This window comes from Dendropsophus ebraccatus, chromosome 6 (assembly GCF_027789765.1).
Source record: "Dendropsophus ebraccatus isolate aDenEbr1 chromosome 6, aDenEbr1.pat, whole genome shotgun sequence".
Taxonomy (NCBI): Eukaryota; Metazoa; Chordata; class Amphibia; order Anura; family Hylidae; genus Dendropsophus; species Dendropsophus ebraccatus.
In genome coordinates, this window is record NC_091459.1 from 132,790,324 (window position 1) to 132,814,748 (window position 24,425).

Here is a 24,425-nt window from a genome sequence, read left to right on the forward strand (position 1 = left end):
TAGCAAGTCTTATTTAAAGCGACACTGTATCCACAATATGACCCCCTGAAAAACAGCTAAAGTCCTGAAAAACAACTTTTAAACTTGCAGCCCTATGTCAAACTGGCGTGGCCTACAGTGTCTGTGCATTAGGCTGGCACAACCTCTCTGTTCCTCCTCCCCGCCCTCATCATCATTAGGAACACTCCAGGCAGATTGTCTCCTATTCCTCACCTGTCTGAACACTGCACAGGTGCCTTAATGATCCAGCCCATGTGCCGTGCTCACACAGGTGACTAATAGTAGAAATCCTGCCTGGGGCATTCCTAATGATGAGGAAATCGGGGAGGAGGGACAGAGGTTGTGCCAGCCTAATGCACACACACTATAGGCCACGCCAGTTTGACATAGGGCTGCAAGTTTAAAAGTTGTTTTTTTTAAGACAATAACTATCACCTGCTGAACGGACCCCAGGACAGATCTTGGATTAAAAGCAGCTATCTGATGCTACAAGCAGTTTGGAGTGGGCAGATTGTGGGTACAGAGTCACTTTAAAGGGAGGTGTTCAATCTCTGAAAGGCTGCCAGCACATGGACCATGTTTCACAAACAGAACACAGTCCTCTGCATTCGGTCTTGGAGGTAGGTTCACATAGTAGACAGGAGAAAAACCCTGGAGGACAGCTCACATGGGGTAGAGAGATAGGAAAGCAGACACAAGGCAAGTTAATATACTTGTGGGATTTGGTTGGTAAAAAAAAAACAACAAAACCACAAGACAACATTTCGAGATATGGCCCATTTATTTAGGAAGCATTTCTTACACAGTGCAAACATTTCTTTGGTAAAAATTACGGTTTACAATAAAAGAAAAGGGAAGACCAAGGCACTCAATATGTTTGGTAACAGTAAGACCCGACAATAAATATGCACAGTTCTCAGCATTTCAGAGGTATTGCCACAAAACAGACAAAAAGAACAATATTCACTACTGTAAGAAAGATATGGAAAGGACTCCTCTATATAACCCATTTCCTTTAGCTGCACTAGTTTGGCAGTGAAGGTGCAGTTTTCGGTCCCAAGGCTCCAGACTGTCCATGCATATAGTAAAAACACTTTGGTATACTGTAAAAAGCAATCTTTTCTGTGGTTAAGACAACACCTGTCATAATCTGCAGTCCTCTGGGTGAAATGCCTGTTTGTTATGACTGATGAGCTATCCGCAGGCCAGGAAGCAGTTTAGCTCCATTCACTGTGTAGTGGCCAGACCTAGTTACTGCACCTCAGGGGCTGTTCACTAAAATGAGCTGAAGTTACAGGTCACTGCCGCTACACAGTGTACAAAGACAATTGCTTCCAGCTCAGTTCACTAACTGTGGATAGTTCAGTTTTTTCCCTGTAAAACCCTTTTAAACCCTCCTCCTTCCAGTGCTAGTGCTGGGGAAACAATAAAAGAAAAGTCCTAAGGCTGCTTTGTTCCCTTAGAGAGGAAATGATGCAAAATGTTTGTATTTAATGAATATTCATCCAGTGCTCTGCAGTGATTTCAATGCAGAGCATTGGGATGCCAGGGGTTGGCAGGGTGGTAGCTCCGCACCTAGTGCACCAAACCGCCTCATTAGTATATTAATTAAACTACAATGTACATGAAAACAGCACTGAGGATCAAGAAGAAACCTACCTTCAAGGACATGAACCGTCATGGACCTGAAGTTGGTTTCACTTTAAACTATATATATATATATATATATATATATATATATATATATATATATATATTTCATTTCTCAATGTATGACCGACTATATAAACTGGGCAAAAGTTTGTAGAATATTCCAGAAACTGTAAAACACATTGAAAAATTTGGATAAAAGTTATTATCAGACAATTACTGGTATAGACCTAGCCCAAGTAAGACTATGAGATCTGGACTTTACGAAAAGACTCAGCTCACGCCAGGGGATCCAGACTGTCTCACAGCCAATGAACTCTACTAGTAAGGCTTGTGTATGTCACTCTCTGGCTACGAGATGGTTTCTTCTGTAAGCCAGTTCCTCAATGTAAGCTGCATCTGTCCAGAGATGGGGGCTTTAAATAAATATCTACTTATAATACATGGGCTAGCCAAGTCTGCTAAAGTTGGAGCCACTCATGTACTATGGCTCACAATTGACATTCATTTAAGCCTTTTAGGACAAATAGAATGGGGTGGTCACCATGAGAAAACTCCGGTAATACTGCACCAGTGTTATCAGCACAAGTTTTCTTTAAGTAAAATGTTCATGACAAAACCAACTGGGTTTCGAGTACTGGTTTGGAACATAGTGTTCTGTTTATTAAATATAGTACAAACGGATTGTTAACAAGAAAAAGATTTCTAAAAGTAAATGCAAGAAGCCTCCATGAAAAAAACTTTCCTTTAGATCATTCAACACGAACATTTATGGAATTTGGCTACATGATATGGCTGATGGCGGAGAAGGAATTACAGTACTGGCCAAACAAAACACGACAGGGTGGAAGGGTCAACATGACCATGACTCCTTCAGAAGAACAAGCTCTATACACTTTGAACATAAGTGCTTTCTCAGTCGTGGCTAATTCACAAGTGTTTGTGATCATTCAAGGAATCGCTAGATAATCTTCAAGATAAATTTCAAAAATAAACTAGATTTTGTCTAAAAAATATTAATCCCGTAGAAGACAATCCCTGACCAATTGAAAGAGGTAAAGACAGCCATAGGCTGTATCCATGTTTTCTTGGCAGCACTAGGGCGGCATCCAACATCTCCAGCCGCTACGAGTCAAATGCCAGGCGTTCGGGTTCGAAAAGCATTGCCTAAGCAAAACAGTTCTTCAAGTTCGTTCAACACTACCTCTAAACTCTTGGCTACTAGTTGTCTCCATTCCCTGCAATCTCCAGTCCACTGTCTGTTAGGTATAATCTGTCTCTAGTAACAGCTAGATCAGGACAACACACAAAAAGTGGGGTCAGGGATTGGCATGTGTCTAGGAGTAAATAGGAAAGAGAAAGCATACCGCAATGTAACATCAGCAAAACCATGGACCCAAAGTACTTGTAGATTTGAGGTTATATTTTCAGTAATTTTACTGATCAAAACCTTGTCGCACAGACAGATACAACTGGAAACATGAAACAAAGATGTATATTAAAATGATTGGAATAAAATGGAATTACATGAGGACAATACATCAGGCCATGTTTTACTGTCTGAGCACCATGCAATGGAGAAATGAGGTATAACTGTTGTCCTTCCATTAATTTGTAAATCAAAGGCCAAACCTTTATAGGGAATGTCTGGGAAAAATTAATATTTAGTCATGCTGCTGGTGAGATGTCAGTAATGTATACTTACCTGTCCCGCTTCCCTGTCGGTGCCAGCTCTGAGGTAGTTCGATCTGCGCCGCTATCAGTGTTTTTATTATAACCGATGATGTCCCATTTCATAAGAAATGGCCGTTCAAGTGGCCATTTCCAGTGTGAGCAGCAAGTCTTCAGATTTTTTTCAAAACGCTCAGTGGCAGAGACAGGGCGGCCCAGGAACAGGCAGTGGCAGGGGAGCAGGACAGGTAAGTATACATTACTGACATATCACCGGCAGCATGGCTAAGTATAAATTTTTCCCAGACAACCCCTTTAAAAGGGCTTTGGTAGGTCTAATAGGACAATTTTAAATTTTTAAAACGGACGACTGGATGAAAATAAAAATTAAAAAAAACTCCCCAGTCATCCACCACTGCCTTTTCAGATAACCGCTGATCTCTACTTCCTGGTGCCATTTCAGGACACAGGAAATGGTAAGAATCGTTCACTCAGCCAGCCACATTGCTCAGCTAATCACTGACAGAGTTTGGTCAGTCATTCTCTGTGTATTATCACAGGTCCATGAAATTAAGATCAGCTGGGATATAAGGATCAGAGCAGCAGTGGCAGGGACATGGAGAGGTGAGTAATGCTTGTTTTTTTTTTGTTTTTTTTTTCAACCAGCACCTCCCTTTAAAAAAAAAAAAAAATTATACAGACAGACAAGCCTTGTAATGACAATGGAAAACACAAGCTTAGGCAACCAGGTCTTAATTTGTGTAGTCATAATGTAATAATCAGTCCCCAATGCTTACAGATTGTGGGAGTAGCCATTTGTGGTTCATACTTATTTTATTATGCTCTAGTGCCTCTAGTGGTCACTAGTGAACAGTGCATATACAGACTTTTCTGAATACTGGTCAAGATAAAAAAAAAATGGCTACCTCCACTGTACATAGCAGATAAACTCACTTTAAAAACACAGAAAATAGAATTCAGATAAACATGTCAGTTAAACATATGCTTAATGAATTATGACTGCATAAAAAATAATAACACTTTGCAGCACAAAATACAAAAAGGGGAAACAATTGCTTAACCACATGTAGCTAAGCCACAACAGAGTTCATCCTAAGGGGTTTGTCCAGGATTAGATAAACATTGCTGCTTCTTCCAAAACACAGCACTCCCAGAGGTTGTGTGCGGTATTACAGCGCAGTCCAACTTGCTTCAAAGCTGATCTCTATGCCAGGCACTAACTATTGGTAGAGTGCTATTAATGAGAGAAAGCAGCCCTTCTTGCCTAACCCCGGAAGACCCTTTAACTGTATAGAAATTAACTTATCACAGGTACAGAATTTAATCTGTATAGTAAAAACAAGAAATACATACTTGACATTCTTAACAAAGCTGGGCCTGAGTTAATATAAAATGGAGACCAAGGATATACCTCTCTTCAAAAGGGAAAAAAAAAAAAAAGATTATTTTCTCTTAAATAATTGACTGCAGTCACTACAGGATACCTTTCTATAAAAAAATCTGTATACATATCGGAAGTTTTCACTTTCAAATCTGACCGGGGTTGCACTGATGTGACATTTATAGAATAAAATACTGTGATTAGCACCAGTTTGTATTCCCAACCTGAGAAGCGTTTAACCAATAAAATATGGCTGACACAAATGTTAATATCCTGTCGTTGCTTTATATACTTCCCTTTAAAAGAGACCGCTTTAGGCGTAACTAGGTATAAAATAAAAATAAAAAGATACAAAAAAATTTTTTTTGTAAGATACGGTGGGGGTGTTGAATGCAAAAAAAAATAAAAATAAAAACTTTGCGCAGTGTAGACATGTCTGCTGTAACCCTGGGTTGATGACTTCTGCTCTTCTGATCCATGTGGATGTACAGTGTTATGTGGTCTGTGCGGCTTCTGTGCAGACAGGACAGCAAGTTCCTTCCATTTTTATTGGCGATAAACATGGAGCAGAGGGGCAGGATTCCACAAAACATGTAATGGACCCATTCTGGAAGACAAAATACAAATTTCGAGACTAAGTTGACCCTTTGGTTCAACAAAGTTGCAGTTGAAAAAAGAGTCATGACTTTCTCAAAAGATTTTCTATCCTGCCACGCAAGGCCGGGAGAGGGGCGGCAACTAGTCATCTGGGCGAGAAGCCTCCCGTGACTAGTCATGGCCCTGTCTGTCTGTGTGTAGTGTGGGGATGATTGACAGGATTGTCACCGGGCCACTAATGGTTCTCTGCCTGTCAATCATCTCCGTAAAGCATGCCAACAAGTCATGGGTGGCTCCCTGCCCAGATGACTGGTTGCCTTCTCTCTCCCGGCATAATAAAACCTATTTTCCCCTCTTTGTAAAGCTACTTTTGCAACCATGGCTGCACAGTAGATCTATACTCTGCTGCTAGGAACCGTACAGCATGTTTTTATTCCAATGTTGTAATTTTTTGCTTTCAACAAGAACAGTGAAACAGAAAAATGCTGTCATAACTACCGTATTTTTCGCCGGGTATGGTCGCCCCACGCAGTGGGGGGGGGGGCTCAAAAATGGCCCCATCCCCACCGTATGGTCTCCGCGCGCCTCCCGTACCGTTCCCGACGCAGGCAGTGTGACGTACACTACCTGCGCCGGAGACTGAGATCGCTGAACCTCTCCAGGGCAGCCCAGCGTCTCATCGGAGAGGCTCTGAGACGCTCGGCTGCCGGGAGAGCTTGGGGAGAATGAGAGAGGCTCTAGGAACTTCCGGTGCCTCTCTCATTCTGTAGAAGCCCTACCAGCAGCCGAGCGTCTCTGAGCCTCTCCTATGAGACGATCTCCGGCGCAGGTAGTGTACGTCACACTGCCTGCGCCGGGAACAGTACGTGAGGCGCGCGGAGGCCGGGAACGGGCCCTAGGTGAGTTAAGTGTTTTTTTTAGCTGCAGTTAACCCCTGCCTGACCGCAGTAGGGCTGCAGACAGGCAGGGGTTAACATTTTCCGGCGTATAAGGCAAACCCCTGACAATCTGCTTAAAAGTCAGGGGTCCTCTTATACGCCCAGTCGCCTTATACGCTGGAAAATATGGTAAATATACACAAAACAAGCGAGCGGGGGACACCAGAGACGTGTAGGACACTGGGGGAGTGTGGACATGTAAACACAGGCCCCACTTTTTTTAATGTGAATAAAGGGGAATCCTGCTCAAACATAATTTTTCATTTGTTGTTGCCCATGGTGAGACTAACAATTCATTTTACACTTATTATCTATTCAGTCTCCTTCCCCCAGTTCTGGACTGCTTCTTTCTGTTGGAAACACAAAAAAAAAACTCTGTGTGAGCTTCTCTAGCTTCTCTTCCATGACAGGTGATGAAAAATTATGTTTGACTGCGATACCACTTGAAGCTATGTTTGAGTGTAATACCCCTTTAAATTGTGTGGCCGCCATCTTTGCGGACTGGTAAACTTTGCAAAAAAAATTGGTTCGTAGCAAATCCAAATTTATTACAAAGTTTGTAAAAAATCTTGGTTCGTGAAGTTCAGTTTCAACATCTTTATTTAGGATTTTTTTTTTCTTTAGTATCTATTATATATTTTTTTATACTATAAAATACTTTTATTACTTACTTTACATTCACATTTTGTACAAGGATCGTTGTTCCATCTCTCATTAGTGGTGCGCGTCCTTCCAGTTTCATCAGTGCAATCCGTACTGCTTAACCGCGACTCAAGCTTTTTGATCTGAGATATGGAGGGGGAGAAAAGTGATTGTTTTTGACTCAATAAAGTGACCAATGAGACCTCCCTCCACTAAGGATTACTTGGCTTAGTATATGTTTGACAGTTCCCTTATAATCATTTCCTTCTTGCTGCAATAGAAACCAGCTCCCCATGCAGAAAAAAATAAATAACACACATATATATATTACACAGCAGCCATATATATTATATATTACACAGCAGCCATATATATATTACACAGCAGCCAATCAGAGAAGACACTGGGCTGTCAGGATGAGGACTGGCAGCAGCCTGGACCAATGGTAAGACAGGTGTGTTTTAGATCCTATAGACGCTGCAGATAGGAAGTCAGTAGAGATCACTGCTCTGTCCTAAATAGGCTGCAAAAACTAAGTCAACTTATGGCAAGAATAGTCTTTGGGTATTGATCACAACTGGAGTTTTTCTTTAATTTTTCAGTAGTGAAATGAGTAGTGAATGAGACACCAAGAGAAGTGGGAACCACTATGGGCACCCATCCATCTCAGATAATTCAGTAAAGTGAGATTTAAAGGGGTTATCCATCGAAAATCTATATCTTTTAAACCAACTGGATTAAGAAAGTTATATAGATGTGTAATTCACTTTTATTTAAAAATCTCAAGCCTTCCCATACTTTTCAGCTGCTGTATGTCCCGCAGGAAATGGGGTTTTCTTTTCAGTCTGACACAGTGCTCTCTGCTGCCATCTATGTCAGGAACTGTCCAGAGCAGGAGCAAAACCCCACTAAAAACCTTTCCTGCCCTGGACAATTCCAGACATGGACAGAGGTGGCAGCAGAGAGCACTGTGTCAGGCTGGAAAGAATACAGCACTTCCTGCAGGACATACATCAGCTGATAAGTATGGGAAGACTGGAGATTTTAAATAGAAGTAAATTACAAATCTATATAACTTTCTGAAACCAAATAGATTTTTGCTGGAGTATCCCTTTAAAGGGTCACGTAGGATGGCTGCCTTAGCAACCAAGCTGAACTGTATACAGTACGTGGCAATGTTTAGAGACAGTGACCCTGTGAACAGTAGGGGAGATTTATCAAACATGGTGTAAAGTGAAACTGGCTCAGTTGCCCCTAGCAACCAATCAGATTCCACCTTTCATTCCTCACAGACTCTTTGGAAAATGAAAGGTGGAATCTGATTGGTTGCTAGGGGCAACTGAGCCAGTTTCACTTTACTCCATGTTTGATAAATCTCCCCCCACATCTATAATATTATGTGCTATATATAGGATTGAACTATGTAAGGGAGTTAATCACTTAAAGACATTCTACCTGTTTCCTTAAACTTGTAATTGTCTTTTGCATATCAAGAACAAAATCCTTAAAGTCGTTGACGAGTGGCATATTCTTTGGTTGTTCAGTGCTGAGAGTGGTATTCATAGTATGTGCTGAGCTGTAATAGATAAAGGTACAATAACACCACAAAATGCATATACAAGCAGTCTACCCACTGGTTAGTAACAACAGACAATGACCATTTTACACACAGAATTCAGCTAGTTTGGTCTGGAGCTAAATTGATCATTTTGCTTATTGCGATTATTGAAGGGGTTTTTCACTATTTTTTTTTCTTTTAAATCAACTGGTACCAGAAAGTGATAGAGATTTGTAATTTACTTCTATTTAAAAAAAAAAAAAAAATTGAAGTCTTCCGGTACTGATCACCTGCTGTATGTCCTGCAGGAAATGATTTATTCTTTCCTGTCTGATACAGTGCTCTCTGCAGTAGCAAATCCCAATTGAAAACCTCTCCTGCTCTCCAGATTGGAAAGAATACACCACTTTCTGGAGGACATACAGCAGCTGATAAGTACTGGACGATTCGTGATTTTATAATAGAAGTAAATTACGAATCTCTGGCACCAGTTGATTTAAAAAAAATTGGTTAACTACCCTTTTAATAGTTCATAAAACTTATTGCCAGACATACCCCTATCATAATCTAGAACTGTGCTGGTTTACTAAGCCTATTACATGGCTAGGTACTGGGCATGCTCTATAACATTGGGCAATGTGTGGAGTTACAACAGTTGCAGACCTCTGTAGTACAATGTCTGGATTGGACAGGTTTCATGTTCATTGTATACATTCACCATATCGGGAAATCGCCTGAAGCATATGGCAAACATATCCATCAATACCAAGGCCAATGGCTGTCTCCTTGCTTTCCCGGACTCCCTAGCGCCACCTACCACTATAGCCACCAGTATGTCAATGCCGAACTATCGGACTGGAGCATGCTTGAGTTGCGCTCATCTCTACTCTACAATATTATTCTACTCCTAACAATTCTAGTACCAAGCTGCAGTTTTATTATCATATCATAATTCTAGATAGAAGTGGGTTGCATTACTTACTCAGAAACGTCATTGGTCGAAGGGGCATCCTGGGGTTTCTCTTCTTTGTAGCTGTGGTCTGCGGAGCGTTTCCCTCGGAAGTGACCCGAGAAGGAGCTAAACTGTCCTCGTGACCTGCAGTCTGGGGGGAAACAAATTACTTGTGATACAACAAGAAGCACAAACACAATATAAAACAAGACATAAATGGATATATCACAAACAACATTGTTCCAGGAAAAAAAATAAAATAAAGAAATTTCTCCTATCCACAAGATAGGGGAAGAGGGGAAGAGTAGGAGATCGCGGATGGGGGGGGTGTCAGACCTTTGTACCCCCCACCAATCTCCGTATCAGACCCCATGGCTCTATTCATTCCTATGGAATGACGTTAAGAGCAGAGTACGCTGTTAGAGTGTTGTACTCAGCTCGTTCAATCAGAATTTTTTTTTCCATGGACAACACATTAGTACCATAACAAGGGACTCCTATTCTCAATCACCACCGGGAAGGGGAACATTCTGGAACTCAGTGTGGATCCAAGTTCAGAGATATCCCCTCTACGGTAAACTATAACATATCAGATCACTAGGTTTCCTTGTTAAGTAATAGTTGTCACTAGACGAGCAAACTTGTGGTTTAGCATGATCCCGACCGATCAGCCTTTGAATCCCTCCGTCTAGAGAAGGTGGATACTCAAGATCCTCAAACAATCTTTGAAGGGATTCTCCAGTTTCAAAAACCCATTTTCAGACACGCTGGTGACACAAAATAAGAGTCTGTTTCGCTCTGTTTTGGACCCTTATTTCTTGGCCAGTATGGAGAGCAGCTTCTAAAGACCCTAAAACACGAAGAGATTATTGTCCGTATTTGGCTGATCATTGCCCATTACGGCCGATAATCGCTTTGTGTAATAAAAGGCAGCAATCAGCCGACGTGCACGATGTTGGCTTATCGTTGTCTCTCACTGTCTTTCAACATGTTGAAAGACAAATGATCCAGATAGCAACGATCTGCTGCCATCGCTCTGAGTAATAGGAGAGGCGGCAACAGACCGCCACTATATTCTATGGGCTGCCCGGCCGATTTAACGATCACCTGGGCAGCCCCCCTTCCCCCCGCTTTGAACCACTCGCTGTCAGCATGTGTAATAGCGCTGACAGGGAGAGGGGAACGAGGAGCAAGCGAGAGCCCACCTGACAGGTTGCCGCTTGTTTGGTCCTGCTGATCGCCCTGTGTAATAGGGTCTTTAGAATGTGTAATACAGGACGACTCCTCGCTTTTAATGGGCACAGTGTAATACTTCAGTTCCCCTGTGGGGGCTCTGCAGGAAAACTCGGCAGGAAAACTGCAGGATCTCGGCATGGGAACACTCTGCATTAAGTTTATTTTCATAGGAAGAACCTTTAATATCCATGTTAAGCCATCAGACTATATTCATTAAGAACATTACGGCAGGAGACCATACCTTCACAGCAATCTTTCCAGAGGCGGAGATCCAGCTGGGGTATCTTCTTACAACTAATGTAACCATGTGGGAACTCGGCTACTTTAAACACATCTGGTTGCACTTTGGTGATGTTGTCTCCATTGTCACAGAGGACTCTCGCCAGAGAGGTCTGCTTGATTTGTGTGAGCTGAGCCGGCGTGAACACACCAGGATTCTCATACCAAAGCCTAATCCATCGAGATACAAACACCAGTCAGATCCCTCACATGTCCTGTATTGACGCTATACTCTACCCTTTTTACATAACAATAAAACACAAAACACAACATTTCCAGTTAAATAATGACTGTCAACTAAAAATACTTTTTAATGTCAAAATATTTTTAATCATTGGGCGTCAGGTGTTAAGACCATGACTGATCACCAAGACAAACAACTGTGCCCAATCTCTTCTTACTCAGCTGAGCGTTCCCCCCCCATTTGTTTGAGCAATCAGTGGAGGTCTCTGTACCCGGCCCACTACCAGCTGTCAATTTATTCAGCTGTCAATTTATTCATACACCATAAGGGTATGTGCACACTATGGAATCCACATGGATAACTTCCAATGAATTCCGCGCACACTTTCGCTTGAAGTTCCGCCAGTCCCATAGACTCCATTCTATGCTCAGGCAGATTCCGACGTCTAAGAATAGATTTTTCAAAACCTTTTATCAAAAACATTTTCTAACAGATATGATGGGAGAGAGGAAAAGTAATCTATATATTTTAAAATGTAAGAAAAAAAAAATTAAATGAGAAATTTTGAGCAATAACAATCTCACCTGTCACCATTCCTTAGATTTCTGAACTGAGTAGTAAGAAGGCACATTAGAGTAGGCCCCAACCTGCTACCTGGAATTATATCTTCCACCATGAGTGCGGGAAAAAGATCTATATTTAGAGGTGAACCATATAACCTAAAAAACAAAACAAAAAAACAGAATATATGAACGTCATATTGGCCAATGGTAATGTTGTAAACACTGAATTATATTAGAAAGCTTCCAGCTTGGTGGATATCCCTTAATAGATGTGCATTGACTTTCTAGCTTCAGGCTGCTGTCACACACCGTAGTGTTTTAGAAAACTGTTATGCCGTTTTTGAGCCAAACCCAGCAGTGGATCCAGCACTGACTCTTTTGATTTGAGCTGTCTTGTGTATGGGATGAATGTAACAACTATTGAAGGTTCGTGGGGATCTTAACCCTTTCACGACCTGGGGTCATTGATGCATCAATGCCCAGGTCGTTTTTGGACATCAGCTTATGGGATCATAATGATCCCATAAGCTGATGTCCCCATGTCTACCCCCTCTCCTCTGTCCCCTGCCACAATCTTAACTGAGGCTTCCGGTTTCCATGGCTACCATCGGGGCTCTGCAATCACTTCGCAGAGCCCCAATGGACACCGAACAGAGAACTCTCCCTCTGTAGAGGGAGAATTCTCTGTCTGGAGCCCTATAGATGCTGCGGTCGTGCTGACCACAGTATCTACAGGGTTGACTCTCAGCACTGGAGCGTGGAGAGTTGTGGCAGGTCCCGGCTATCACTGATAGCCGGGACCCGCAGCAGATGACACAGGCGCAGCTTCTGCACCTGTGTTATCCTCGATCATATATTAACGTCACTGCAGCTTCAGGTATAGGCTGCAGCGACGTTAATTTACAATGCAGCGGCGGGAGGAGGTTAAACCACATTATTGCATCCATATTACGGCAACAAGTACTGACTTAACCTGGTTCTCGTGATCTAATGGGCGGCATCATAGGTCACTATGGTGCTATTACTTTGAGAAATTAGACCCACTGCTGGGACAAAACCTGCACATATAACACGTGTAAAACTGGCCCAGTGCAAGAAATTAACAGGGTATCTTCAAGTCATTGGCAGTCTGCTACACTGAGACACTGCTATTGGGTTAAACTTAAAGGTATAAAGGTTAAAGGTTAAAGGTATAACAACAAGAGTTTAACCTTCGTAGCTTTTCGATGACATCTGGATTCTTAATTTCATTCCTCAAGTCTTCGAAAGTGTGCACAGACGAGAGATTACAGAATACCCTAAAGTCATGATATGGTGGTATTCCATGGTCGCGTCCTCTCTGAATGTTGATGGCTGCCAAATCCAATGCCACAGTGTGAGCCATTGAGAAGAGCTTTTCAGTGAGCTCTGTGTTTAATAACTGAGACGTAACACGCATTTTGCCAGCTACCCCAAAAAGGCCTCGAAGAAGAGGATCAATACCACCCTCATTTACAATCCTGTATGGGGAGAAGAAGGCTCTGTGAAGAGGTAAATGACCTTGTGGAATCGGTTGAAAGTTTTCATCCAGTCGGAAAAGAATTGGATTGATAAGTGTGTGGCCAAATCTAAAGGCTGCCGTTGCAAACTCATTAAGAATTCCAGCGTTTATATTGGGGTTATAACCTTGGTATTCTCCAAGCATTTTCATGCCAACTTCTCCAAAAATCTTTGGTAGCCAATGGGCATATGTTATGTGTTGCATTTGAGCTCCAATAATTTTACGAGCCTCATGGTAAATTGTATCACCATCCCAATGAGGGTTTAGTCTCAGCAGTTCGGCAGCAATTCTGTTATGTTCTCTAAACCACACAGTATGCATGCTTGTCAAACCTAGCTGCTCATTGGCTCGGAAATCACCGGCTAAGAAGCATGGAATAGGACTTTCATTTTCATCCCTCATACACTCCGTAGGTGGTCCAGTTGCAAAAGGTAGAAGTGGTTTTCCGGATCGTTGAACAATGCCTTGTTTTAAAAGACCTCGGTGACTCGCAGAATCTCTGATCTCCTGGGCTTCATGATCAGAGCTTCCATAGACATTAGAAGCATCAATGTAAGAGGTCAACTGGTTCATTTGTTCCCGTGGGTAGACCGAGTTCATCAGTAAGGAGGTCATTCCACTTCCGCAAACTGGACTAGAACGCACAAAGAACATACAACGAGCATTATTTCTGACTCGCGGGTCATTTGGAGGAATCATGACAGGGAAACATGGAGCATCGTTTGTACAGACTGAGCTGCAAGCCTGGCCATCAGAAAACCTAGCCTGACTTAGTGCAACTACTGTAGAGTCCAGGTCATGATCAAGGAACTGACCCCACTGCATTAACATGTGAGTATACTGTTCATCTGGAGTTACTGTATGAGTTCCAATCAATGTTGTAGAAACTGTACGAGGCAGAGGAAGAGGGTATCCATTATAAACTCGATCAGCCCCTACTCCCCTTGGTAAGTTAAATCCATTCTCGTACACAGATTTCAACAAACGCTCAAAAGCTGTCAAAGACGCTCCCCACATTGGATGCTGGAGGTTATTGCAGGTGCCATCGTGGGTTCTGTACTTCTGATGAAAACACATATTGGTACAATTAATTATCGGCCTGTGCGCTTTACATCCTGAGAGATTGGCAATGAGGTTAAGGTACTGGGGGGATACAAGATCATTGTAGTGATAACCTAAAGAAGCAATAAAAGAAAAACACAATGTGAACAGTGAAAAGCTAAATAAAACACACAGAAAAAGAAAGAAAAAAAAAAATCACCAAAATAATGAACTATTACAGAATAAAGTACATGGCAGACACAACAAAGTAACCTAAAGAGGGTTCTCACAGACAAAAAAGATTAAGTTGGTGGGGCTGGCTGGCTAAAAGACAAGGTAAAGGGAATAAAGGAAAAGCCATGTTGAATTTCCATTCAACACCCGATTCCTTTTGCTTTCCTTAAAAATAATCCACTGCTAGGGGTGCCTGGCAGCAACTTAATCCTCCGTACTATGCTTGTTCTTGTGTACTGGGGGTGGGAAATAGAAAACTACAGCTATTGGCTGACAGCAATTGGGTTCACACACATTTTGGTGTACCAAAATACAAGCTAAAAAATGAAACGACAAAAACATTCATTGTGCACCCCAATTAATACGTGAAAATTAAAAAAAAAACACCCCGGAATAAGTAACTGTCACTTACTCCAAGCGTATCACTCTACAAAGCAATGGCGGCTGTTTAGCCTCATTGAATGTGGCTAATCAGTATACCCATGGCGGCCTTTAAATGGGACAACCAGAAGATAGAAATCCATGGCTGCCCTTTGAAATTCTTTGGCTTCTGAAAAAATAAGCTTTGTGAACAAAGATATATGGGCACCTTAACCCAGAGGAAATGAACAAATGAGTGCTCTGTGTTAGCCAGATCAGATTCCTCAAGGAATGTTACAAGAGCAGACAGAAATAGCCATGACGGACCCTAGCGGTCACCCTAAAGAGAGAAGTAGAAGCAATAAAGATTGTACAAATAGACAAAAGAGTACTTACTTGTCCCATTTAGGTCAACCATCAAACCATTCTGAACATGGTCCTGGATAAGCTGGAGGGTTCGCTCAAATATTTCCCCTGCTCTAGCCTGTTCCACTGTGTATGGATCTCTAGGGTATCTGAAGAGGGCCAGAAGATCATTTGGGGAACGAGGACGACTGGAAGAAATGGAAAAGTGGCCACAGGTAAGTAAAGGTTGAACGCAACATATCAGCAGTACGAGTGATCACTGAAAAGGCAGACGGGACCATGCATGGGGTGATGAGTATGGTGTTGTTGAAACTTAAACTTGTGTCGATGTATACTGTGTCGTAGTGGCTGTGGGGCTATACAATGAAATTACCTGAGTATATGTAACTATTGACTATGTTCAGGCCATCCCCCATGTTTATACATATAGGGGCTATTCACATGCTCCGTAAACCACTGATGCTACGGAGTGTGAAGTTGTGTGCCGGCATCGGAAACTCACGGGATCATGTAATAATATCCAAACCTGATTATATCTTCCCGCTACTGTCCTGACACAGCCGCACATACAGGAACTGGTCTAAACGTAGACACTGGTTGACTACATTCAATTAAACAGAATGGGACCACTGCCAGTACTCTGCAGTTTAAGACATGGCTTTTCTGATGTATACCACCAATGGACCAGGTAAACACAGCGTAAACCAAGTCGTCATGTGTATTAGAGAGTTTTGCTGCAGTCAGTTGTAGTTTTGGTTTTGAAGACAATGAAATCTATTTTGAACCAGACCATAAGTGCAGAAAAACTATGTAATACAAAATAAAAAAAAAAGTGTTATAAATTTACTAAATATACTTAAATCTGTTTTTTCACTGTCTGCAATTTTACATCGGACGGCAGGGAAGCTCAAGTAATTAAATGGCCTTGGGGCCCTTCCGCCCTAGTAGCTGTAACACATTGTCATACAAGTCACAGACGGGGCACAGGCTTTAATAAATGTGCCGGATTGAAGTGTTATGTGATGACTGCCTGGGCTCGCTCGCTCCTTCCAGCACTAGGTATAATTAAATCGTTCATCACCTAGTAAAGCTGGCAGCGCAGTCAGGGTACTGGAGCACGGGCACCAGCAAGAGGGAGGCCTTATTAGGAAAAGTCTTTGTAGGTCATACCGCCAAGATGCCATTCAATAGATATAAACAATATATTCCTGGCAATACTACAAGTGACTGTAGAGGTAACAGATTGAAAGCAAAGGGGGTCTTTGGATCACTGAAGGAAACCCTATTATCATTCACAATTACAAATCCAATACCCGTCAAATAAATGCGACCGCGTTGAATTGATCGCTCTGTCGACTGTGGCGATGGCTTCATTAATTGATACGGTAACAAAGGGGTCCCCGGTACGACTGACTTCAGGAACTTTAAGGAAAGGAAATCAAAGACATTAGTAAATTCTGCATGTGTTATAAAAAACAAACAAACAAACAAACAAACAAACATAATAAAATTAGGTCAAGTAGACCTCCCCGTATGAGGTTCCTTTAGATCCAGTTGGTGATGAGCTAATCCATAAATGGCACATTAGATCTTAATGGTGTACGCCTGATCAAAAGTTGTTCCCTATCCACCTGGACCCTCATGATCCCAAGAACAAAGGACATTCATTCTCTTTGGAGCTTCTGAACATTGCCAAGTTCAGCGATAAGTAATGTTTAGAAGCTCTATAGAAACTGAATGGAGTGGTAATGTAAATGTCCCCCATTAAACTAAAGAACACTTGTTATTTCTTATGGAATAAGAATTGACCATGTTCAACCGACATGTTTTTATCCACTCTCCATACCTATGACCATGCATTTGTGTCTATTACAATGGGGACATCTCTGGCAATGGGAACAAAGGATCAAGCATGCTAAAATGAAAGAGAGGTCTGGTCTGATAACTGGTGAAAACAGAAAAACTCCTTTAGGGTGCGTTCACACCTACAGGATCTGCAGCTGATTTTCTGCAGCAGATTTCAGTTAAATAACTGAACACAGCATCAAATCTGATGCTGTGTTCAGTTATTTAACTGAAATCTGCTGCAGAAAATCAGCTGCAGATCCTGTAGGTGTGAACGCACCATTAAAAGGTATGTTGCCAGAGGGCCAATCACTGGAGTCCCCTCGATCTCAAGAATGGGATCCCTGCTGGATGAAGAAGCAGGTCACGCATGTGCCCAACCCCTCCATTTATTCTGTATGGAACCACTGGAGTACTTAAGATATCTCCAGCTGATCCATACAAAAAGGAATAGAGAGGTGGCACACATGCATAGCCCACTGCTCAGATTTTAGGGCAGGGTTCTCAAAACACAGGAGACCCCAGTGTTCGGACTTATCTCTTAGTTATGCCCTACCTCTTAAAGTGTCTGTTTATACACATTAGGTTAGTAAAAACATTTAATTTTTCATTTATAGTCTATATACACAAACACTTTGCTCATTCGACAGAGGTTGTATGTAGAGATGAGTGAACTTTTCAAAAGTTCAGTTTGACAGGTTCGTCGAAGAGAACCTAAAATGGCTAAACAATTGCAGGGGTTTAGTTGTTTTACTGCGGCTCACAAAGTTACCTCCCCCGCGCTTCCTCAGTTCCATCACAGGAAATGTAGAGCCATATTAGAGGGGAAGAATGATTCAAGATGGTAGACAACCCATGCATGCCACATCAACAATAATCAATAGCCCTAAACCTAGCCACACCCTCTTCTGGCGCATTCGCCACGTCTCTTGTCTTGTTTACATGTATGAGGCGGCTAAGACGAAACACACCAATTTCCAGTTCTGCAACCTTTTCAATCACCTCCTAAATGCAGATATTCCATAGGCTATCCTGCCACTCAGTAACAGTTGTATTATGAAGACATCAACCCAAGGCACTGACATGAGACCTTTCCATCAAGACAAAACAATACTATCTACCATCTATATGTAAGAAGAACATTAAAATGTTTCTTCAAAGTGAACAGACGCTAAATAAATGAAGAAAGATCAGTAGAACAAATTATCTAAAGGGGCCTAATGACTTCCAGGTGCAGCTGTCACTTAATGTAAACCTAAGTAATTGCTAAAAGCACTAAAAGATACAAGGAAGAGGCCCTGAGGCAGAAGACAGCATTGTCAATCAGCTATGACAAGGCCGGGTAAATTATTACAGTCATTAACACTTTCAGTGCTGTTACGTGGCTTTTTACTTCTCAAGCTCTAGGCTACTGTAGACGTTGTACATGTCCAACTTGTCCCCATCCAGAAAACAAATGTCCTCTATATCAGGACTTGTTAAGTCATGCAAAGTCCACTGCTGGAGTATATTTCTCAAACTGCAACTGACTCCTAATTGCAAAAGGTACAAAAAAAAAAAAAAAGTGGGTATCTAATTAGGCTCTGTTCACATTGCTTTTTGGCTTTATGTTAGTGTAAGCTTAGGAAAATGTAGCCATTAAAGGGCACCTGTGGCCTACTCCAACAACCCCTGCCATCACCATCCTACAACAAGGATTTATGTTCTTTTTTCGATTCATTATTTGGCGTCGATCTGTCAGATTGGTGGTCACCATATTTAAGCACACCCTAGTAGAGCAATGGTGACTTCCTTGACATAGTTATGTAAGGTGGTAGTTGATACCGCTGTCAACAGGGTGCGATGGTAAGGATTTCCTGATTGAGAACCAAGTGGTGGTGACTGCACAGTTGACTGTCTAGGTCACCATTGGCATATGAGGTCCCCAAACTAAGGGCCCTATTCCACAGGCCGACTATCATTGAAAAATCGTTAGATCATTCTTAATTACATTGCTTCGTGTAATAACAGACAACGATTAAACGACCAACGAGAAATCGTTGATCATTAGATAGAATTTGGACCTACTGCATTTTTATCGCTGATCGTTTACAAATTGTTTGCACATCGTTCGACATAATAAGACGTAATTCGGAGTGGGGACGACAGGATGACCGCCAGAACAATCATAAGTAGTGATCACCGTTCCATGCAATTTAGTGAACAATTTCAGGTCGTTCGCCATAGTGGTCATTTGAAATCGTTAATGGCCCAAAAATTGCTTTGTGGAATAGGACCATAACACCACTAATTGCTAATCAATGGGAAAAAAATGTAAACCATTAAAAGGTGACCGTGCAAGATCAGCAGACAGGCAGTACATCCATTCCTTCAGCATTATTCCTAGTCAATGGAAATGTGTCTATGTGTCCACAATTGGACTCCCATTTTCCACCCCTTGACTACTTGGCAAAAAATGCCCCCAAAAACTAGAAACATGTCAAAAATTTTGATTGGTGGGGGTCCTGGAGTCAATGAGCGCTAGGATGAATGTAGAGAAGTGTGGGGTAATAAAATTTTCTCCCAGATCATCTACAAGTCTCCTGTTCTATACACAGTACTTGGGGAAGCAGCTCTTCTGTGTGCTCTCCTCTCCATTCCTCCTAGTGACCAGTGGGTTTCTCCACAACATGTATTATTATTTTTTTTTAAGTAGTGGGTAGAAGTTAACAGTGGCAACCTTTAAATTGTAAGAATATAATAGTTGTCTCTTACCGGTCACAGTTAGAACCATGCTTGTGGAAGAATAGCCAATACTATTTCTCGCCACGCACTCGTAGCGCCCTTGGTCTGCTGGGCCAACATCACGGATCCCTAAAAAGCCATGAGGGCTAATGTGGAACTTCCCACTTTCAGTAACTTGTATGCCATCCTACAACAAGACAACAAGTTATCCATAGTGCACCAACAAATTATGACCCATTGGGGCTTATTTTATTGTGTTTACTGAAATAAAAAAACAATTCAGTTGCCTGTACGCATGAAAAAACAAACAAACTGATGGATACCCCCTAACAGTTTGGGAGGCTAAACTCATATTTTGTATAAGTTAGAAGGTAAATCTTTATTAGTAATGCTGCAATATACAGTTATTATTCTAATATCCTTAAATTTTAACGATTGTTGAGCAAAACTGTCAAAATTTTCAGTTTCGGCAATGTTGGCCGAACACTCTGCGTTTTGGTCCCAATGGCTGCAGAAGTTGAAAGCCGCCCTAGGAAGTCCTAGAAAACATGGATACAGCCTATGGCGGCTGTATCCATGTTTTTAAGGACTCACTAGGGCAGCATCCACCTTCTGCAGCCATCGGGAATTAAACCCAGAGTGTTCGGCCAACTCTGCCAAACCCAAACATTTTGACAGGTTTGTTTAACACTATTAACGATTGATTTTACCTTGTTCCAGGTTATAACAGGTAAAGGATCTCCTTGGGAACTGCAAGGAATATGAACCTCAGAGCCGACCTCTGCAGTCATGTCACTGGGCACAGTGGCAAAAACTGGGGTAACTAGAAAAACAAAAACACATATAAAACAGACTATATTCTAGTAGCAGAGACCAATATACCCATCAGTCACCATGCTTTATATTTACAGTGAATTTTGACAATATAGCTATCTTCAAAATAATGTACAAACGGTGACTAGAAATAGTAACTGGCTCTATTCACCTCAAATGGATTGCATCTTGGTGCTACTGTACATTCCCTTTAAGTTGATTGTCCAGGAATAGCAGCACAGCACCACTCTTGTCTATCGCATGTGCCTGGCATTGTAGATTTAGAGATTCAATATAGGACACAAACCATGGACAGACATTCTTAGAGGGAAAAGGCAAATCTATACTTGTTTATTCTGGATATCCCCTCTAAGTCCCAAACTGTACAGAAAACCAAAGAGGAACAGGGGCAATGGCAATGCTAAAATGGAACACTTTACTTTACCAAGTGTATGGCTCAACATTTCTTAATCTGTCTGCCACTGTCATGCCTACCAAATTACATTGTAGACTTTCAGGTCCTACTAATAATTTTCAAAAAATTTGGTAAAACAAATGCCATAAATTATCCCATGAATAAAACAAAAACAAACAAAAAAAAAAAAACTTCCAGCTTCCCATGTATTAAACCCCTAGAGCCATAGACCAGTGTTGGTGACATAGAATTGTGCCAATAGATGATTGTTTAGAAAGCATCCTCTGTAAAACATAAAACATCCCAACGCGTGGGTATTGTTCTTGGCAGCGCCCCCCTTACCTCTGGCTTGTACGGTCAGCTGTGCCGAGGTACTTTTGGATCCCACAATATTCACAGCCTGACACTCGTACTGTCCCTGGTCATGTAGGGCAACACGGAGTATCCGTAGGGTCCCTGTGGCCAGGACTTGATGTCTTCTGTCAACAGACAGCGGGTTTCCTAACAAGCAACACAGTCATTATCCAATAAACACTGATATCTTAGTCAAATAAGCGTCTCGGGAAAGTTTATTTTATATTAATCTCAAAGGGATTAGGACATAAAAGACAAAAAAAAAAAAAACTAAAAATATAACGTTCTAAGGGACATTCTTGGCTCACGACTGTGGACTAAGATTAGGTCTGATTTATATTCTAGGACTATATCAGATCTTATGGGACATACATAGGTATTTGTTGTTACTATCTCTCATGTGGATCCACATTACACTGCGATAAAGAATGGAAAGGAGTCTTGAATACAGGTAGCCATTTTGAATACGGCAGAAGTCCCATCATTTTAGGTGGCTATACACCGATCATCCATATAGATAAAACTGCTGGCTGGTGAAGTTAATAGGATTGATTATCTAAATAGTTGGGATATAAATCATTTCTTGAGGTGGAGATGTTGGAAAGGAGGAAAACGTATAGAACGGCTCAGCCGATCAGGCATAGAGCTGTGTATGTTGTCTGAGATATATAGACCATTTCAAACAGTCCCAACAAGTCAGGTGTGAACTTGGTTTTAAATCCACATGTCATTCAATTTGTGAACATCCTGAACCTTTAAAGAATTTTTTTTTTTTTTTTAAATTCCTTTTGAAAAATTCCATGTACTTAAAGAAATAAGATGTGATAAAGCTGTTGTGGTGAGGTGGATGGTGGAGACTGGTACAGACGGGCTGGAGTCCAGATCCTCTACAAACATGCTGCATTCTTTTACCTTACAGTCTCTAAATTTCAGTCTGACTTTAGCAGCTCATTTACTCTCTTTACTGGTTTGTTACTTAACGTAAGACGTTCTCATTGGATACATCTGGTTATTGTGAGCCATGTACTGTATACCAAGTAGGTGATGTGAATTACTAAGAAGGGGAAAAAGAAAACCCTATTCTAAACATGCAGACAGGTTTGCTTTGGGGTTGAGAGCTAAATACAATAATCATCTTGTGGGGCCATTTATTTATTTATTTATTTTTAAATTCAAGTGCTCACAATTTCTTCTCTTTTTGTAAAATAATGGGTTGTACATTTGTGGATTTCATGTGAATTTTATGTGGATTCTGATTCAAAATGTGAGTGAAACCCACGTTCCTATCCTGAGCACAGTCTGCACATGTTTTTTTTTATACAGTTTTTACCCAATACTGTCTTCAGCAACTTCATTAAGGATCGACGGGTCAATCAATTTTTGATGTTTTTGTTTCCTATTTACTGTCAATCAAACGTAAAAAATCTGCACCAAACACACTTTGAATTTGGACATAGAAAAACATTTAAAAAGCTTTCAAGGGGAACTGTCAGCAGGTTAGACTAATCTAACTTGCTGATGGCCCCTTATTGCACGGAAGCGCCGAGGAGGATGGTATGTCTCTTACCATTAGGAGCACTGCCAGCCCCCATAGTGCCATTCCACCCTCGGTTGGCCCACCCCTCTCAAATTATAATCAATGGAGCGGCTGGGGGCCGGCATGATCGGCGCTATGGGGGCGGGCAGTTCTCCTAACAGTCTTACCGAACCATGGAGGAAACTACTAACTGCACTGAAACTGCATCAAGGATGAAAGTAAGAGACATATCTTCCTTCTCAGAGTCTCCTGTGCAATAGGGACATATCAGCAGGTTAGATTCGTCTAACCTGCAGATACTTCATCTTTTAAAGGGGTTGTGTCATAAAGCCAAGTTGGTAAAATCAGATGCGTTCCACATTTATAGATTTTAGTAAACTAACTTACATCCCTGTACTGTTTTTATCCCCCATGGATTTAATGACTCCCTGGTTTTCTCTCTAAACTGTGATCCTGTTGTTGCTGTGCAACAGTGCAGACACTTTCCCACAATTCCACTAGCTTGCAGGCTCAGTGGAGACCAACTGCCAGTACTTCCTAAAGATTACAGTTGCACTAAGCATATCTGACCTACCTTAGTGGGTTGTAACCAAGAGCAGCCCAATGCAGGCACATGTGGGACTAGGCGTATATCACTCACAAACAGGACATTTTTACTTAATCAGCTCAGATGCAGTTTTTAAAAAATCTACGTCTTAAGTTTCCATGTGGAATCTCATTCGGCAAAACTCCGGCCCTTGTCAAGAGTACAGTATGGCATAAGATGGAGATGTTATAGCCCATAAGTAGAGTTTTATTTTTACCTCCTTTTGTCCAGGCAATAACAGGTTGTGGGTTCCCCTGTGCTTCACAATGGAAGTCGACTGTGTGGCCTTCAAAAACATTCCGATCCTGTGGAACAACCGTGAACTGTGGAATAGCTGAAAATGAAGAGAAAAAAAGTATGTTATTCCATTGAAATCTTTTTGTGAATTATTGAGCCTTCCGTGTGCAACAGCTATGGCAGCTTTTGCTACATTTTAATTCTTTTAAAGTTTTTGTCATTTTGCTGCAGTGTAGGACAATGGGAGAACCCAAAACACAATGGTTTGTTTTTGATCAGTCACCAGTCTTCTCTCCAAACTGATATGAGTGGACTCTAGTCTAAGCGTTAAAATAAAAAATCCAAACCTGTGTATAGCCTATTTTGGGCTCAAAAACATTGAGACCAGATGTTAGCCGAAGATCAATGGGGGAAAAAAATGCAATATCCATATGTTTTGGGGTTTTGAGTTTTGGAGGGCAGATTAATGTTTTTTCAGGTCATTTGCAGTTTTATCAAAATCTAATGCATTTTTTTTTTTGGATACACTTGCTCTAATTTATTCAAAGTTTGTCGAAGACACACAGGGACCATTTCCTCATATGGCTGCATTGACGTCCTGCAAATGAATGAGTGACTATACTAATTAAGTCTATGTTCACACTACGTACATTTCAGGCAGTATTTGGTCCTCAAGTCAGGTCCTCATAGCAACCAAAACC

The 24,425-nt window shown here is 41.4% G+C and overlaps 1 protein-coding gene across 2 annotated transcripts in view; it reads right to left on the bottom strand.

The window, feature by feature from the left end:
* Positions 1-762: 762 nt before the first annotated feature.
* PXDN (peroxidasin) overlaps positions 763-24,425 on the bottom strand; it is a 93,673-nt gene continuing 70,010 nt past the window's right edge. For both annotated transcript variants that reach the window (XM_069973046.1, XM_069973047.1), the window contains 13 exons: positions 23,705-23,821; positions 21,353-21,511; positions 20,493-20,605; positions 19,813-19,969; positions 16,527-16,635; positions 15,244-15,401; positions 12,884-14,387; positions 11,694-11,828; positions 10,888-11,096; positions 9,441-9,561; positions 8,356-8,476; positions 6,930-7,043; positions 763-5,330 (listed from right to left, as the gene is read on the bottom strand). In XM_069973046.1, coding sequence (XP_069829147.1) covers positions 5,217-5,330; positions 6,930-7,043; positions 8,356-8,476; positions 9,441-9,561; positions 10,888-11,096; positions 11,694-11,828; positions 12,884-14,387; positions 15,244-15,401; positions 16,527-16,635; positions 19,813-19,969; positions 20,493-20,605; positions 21,353-21,511; positions 23,705-23,821 — 3,131 coding nt within the window. In that variant the 3' untranslated portion in view covers positions 763-5,216. The remainder of the gene's footprint in view (positions 5,331-6,929; positions 7,044-8,355; positions 8,477-9,440; positions 9,562-10,887; positions 11,097-11,693; positions 11,829-12,883; positions 14,388-15,243; positions 15,402-16,526; positions 16,636-19,812; positions 19,970-20,492; positions 20,606-21,352; positions 21,512-23,704; positions 23,822-24,425) is intronic.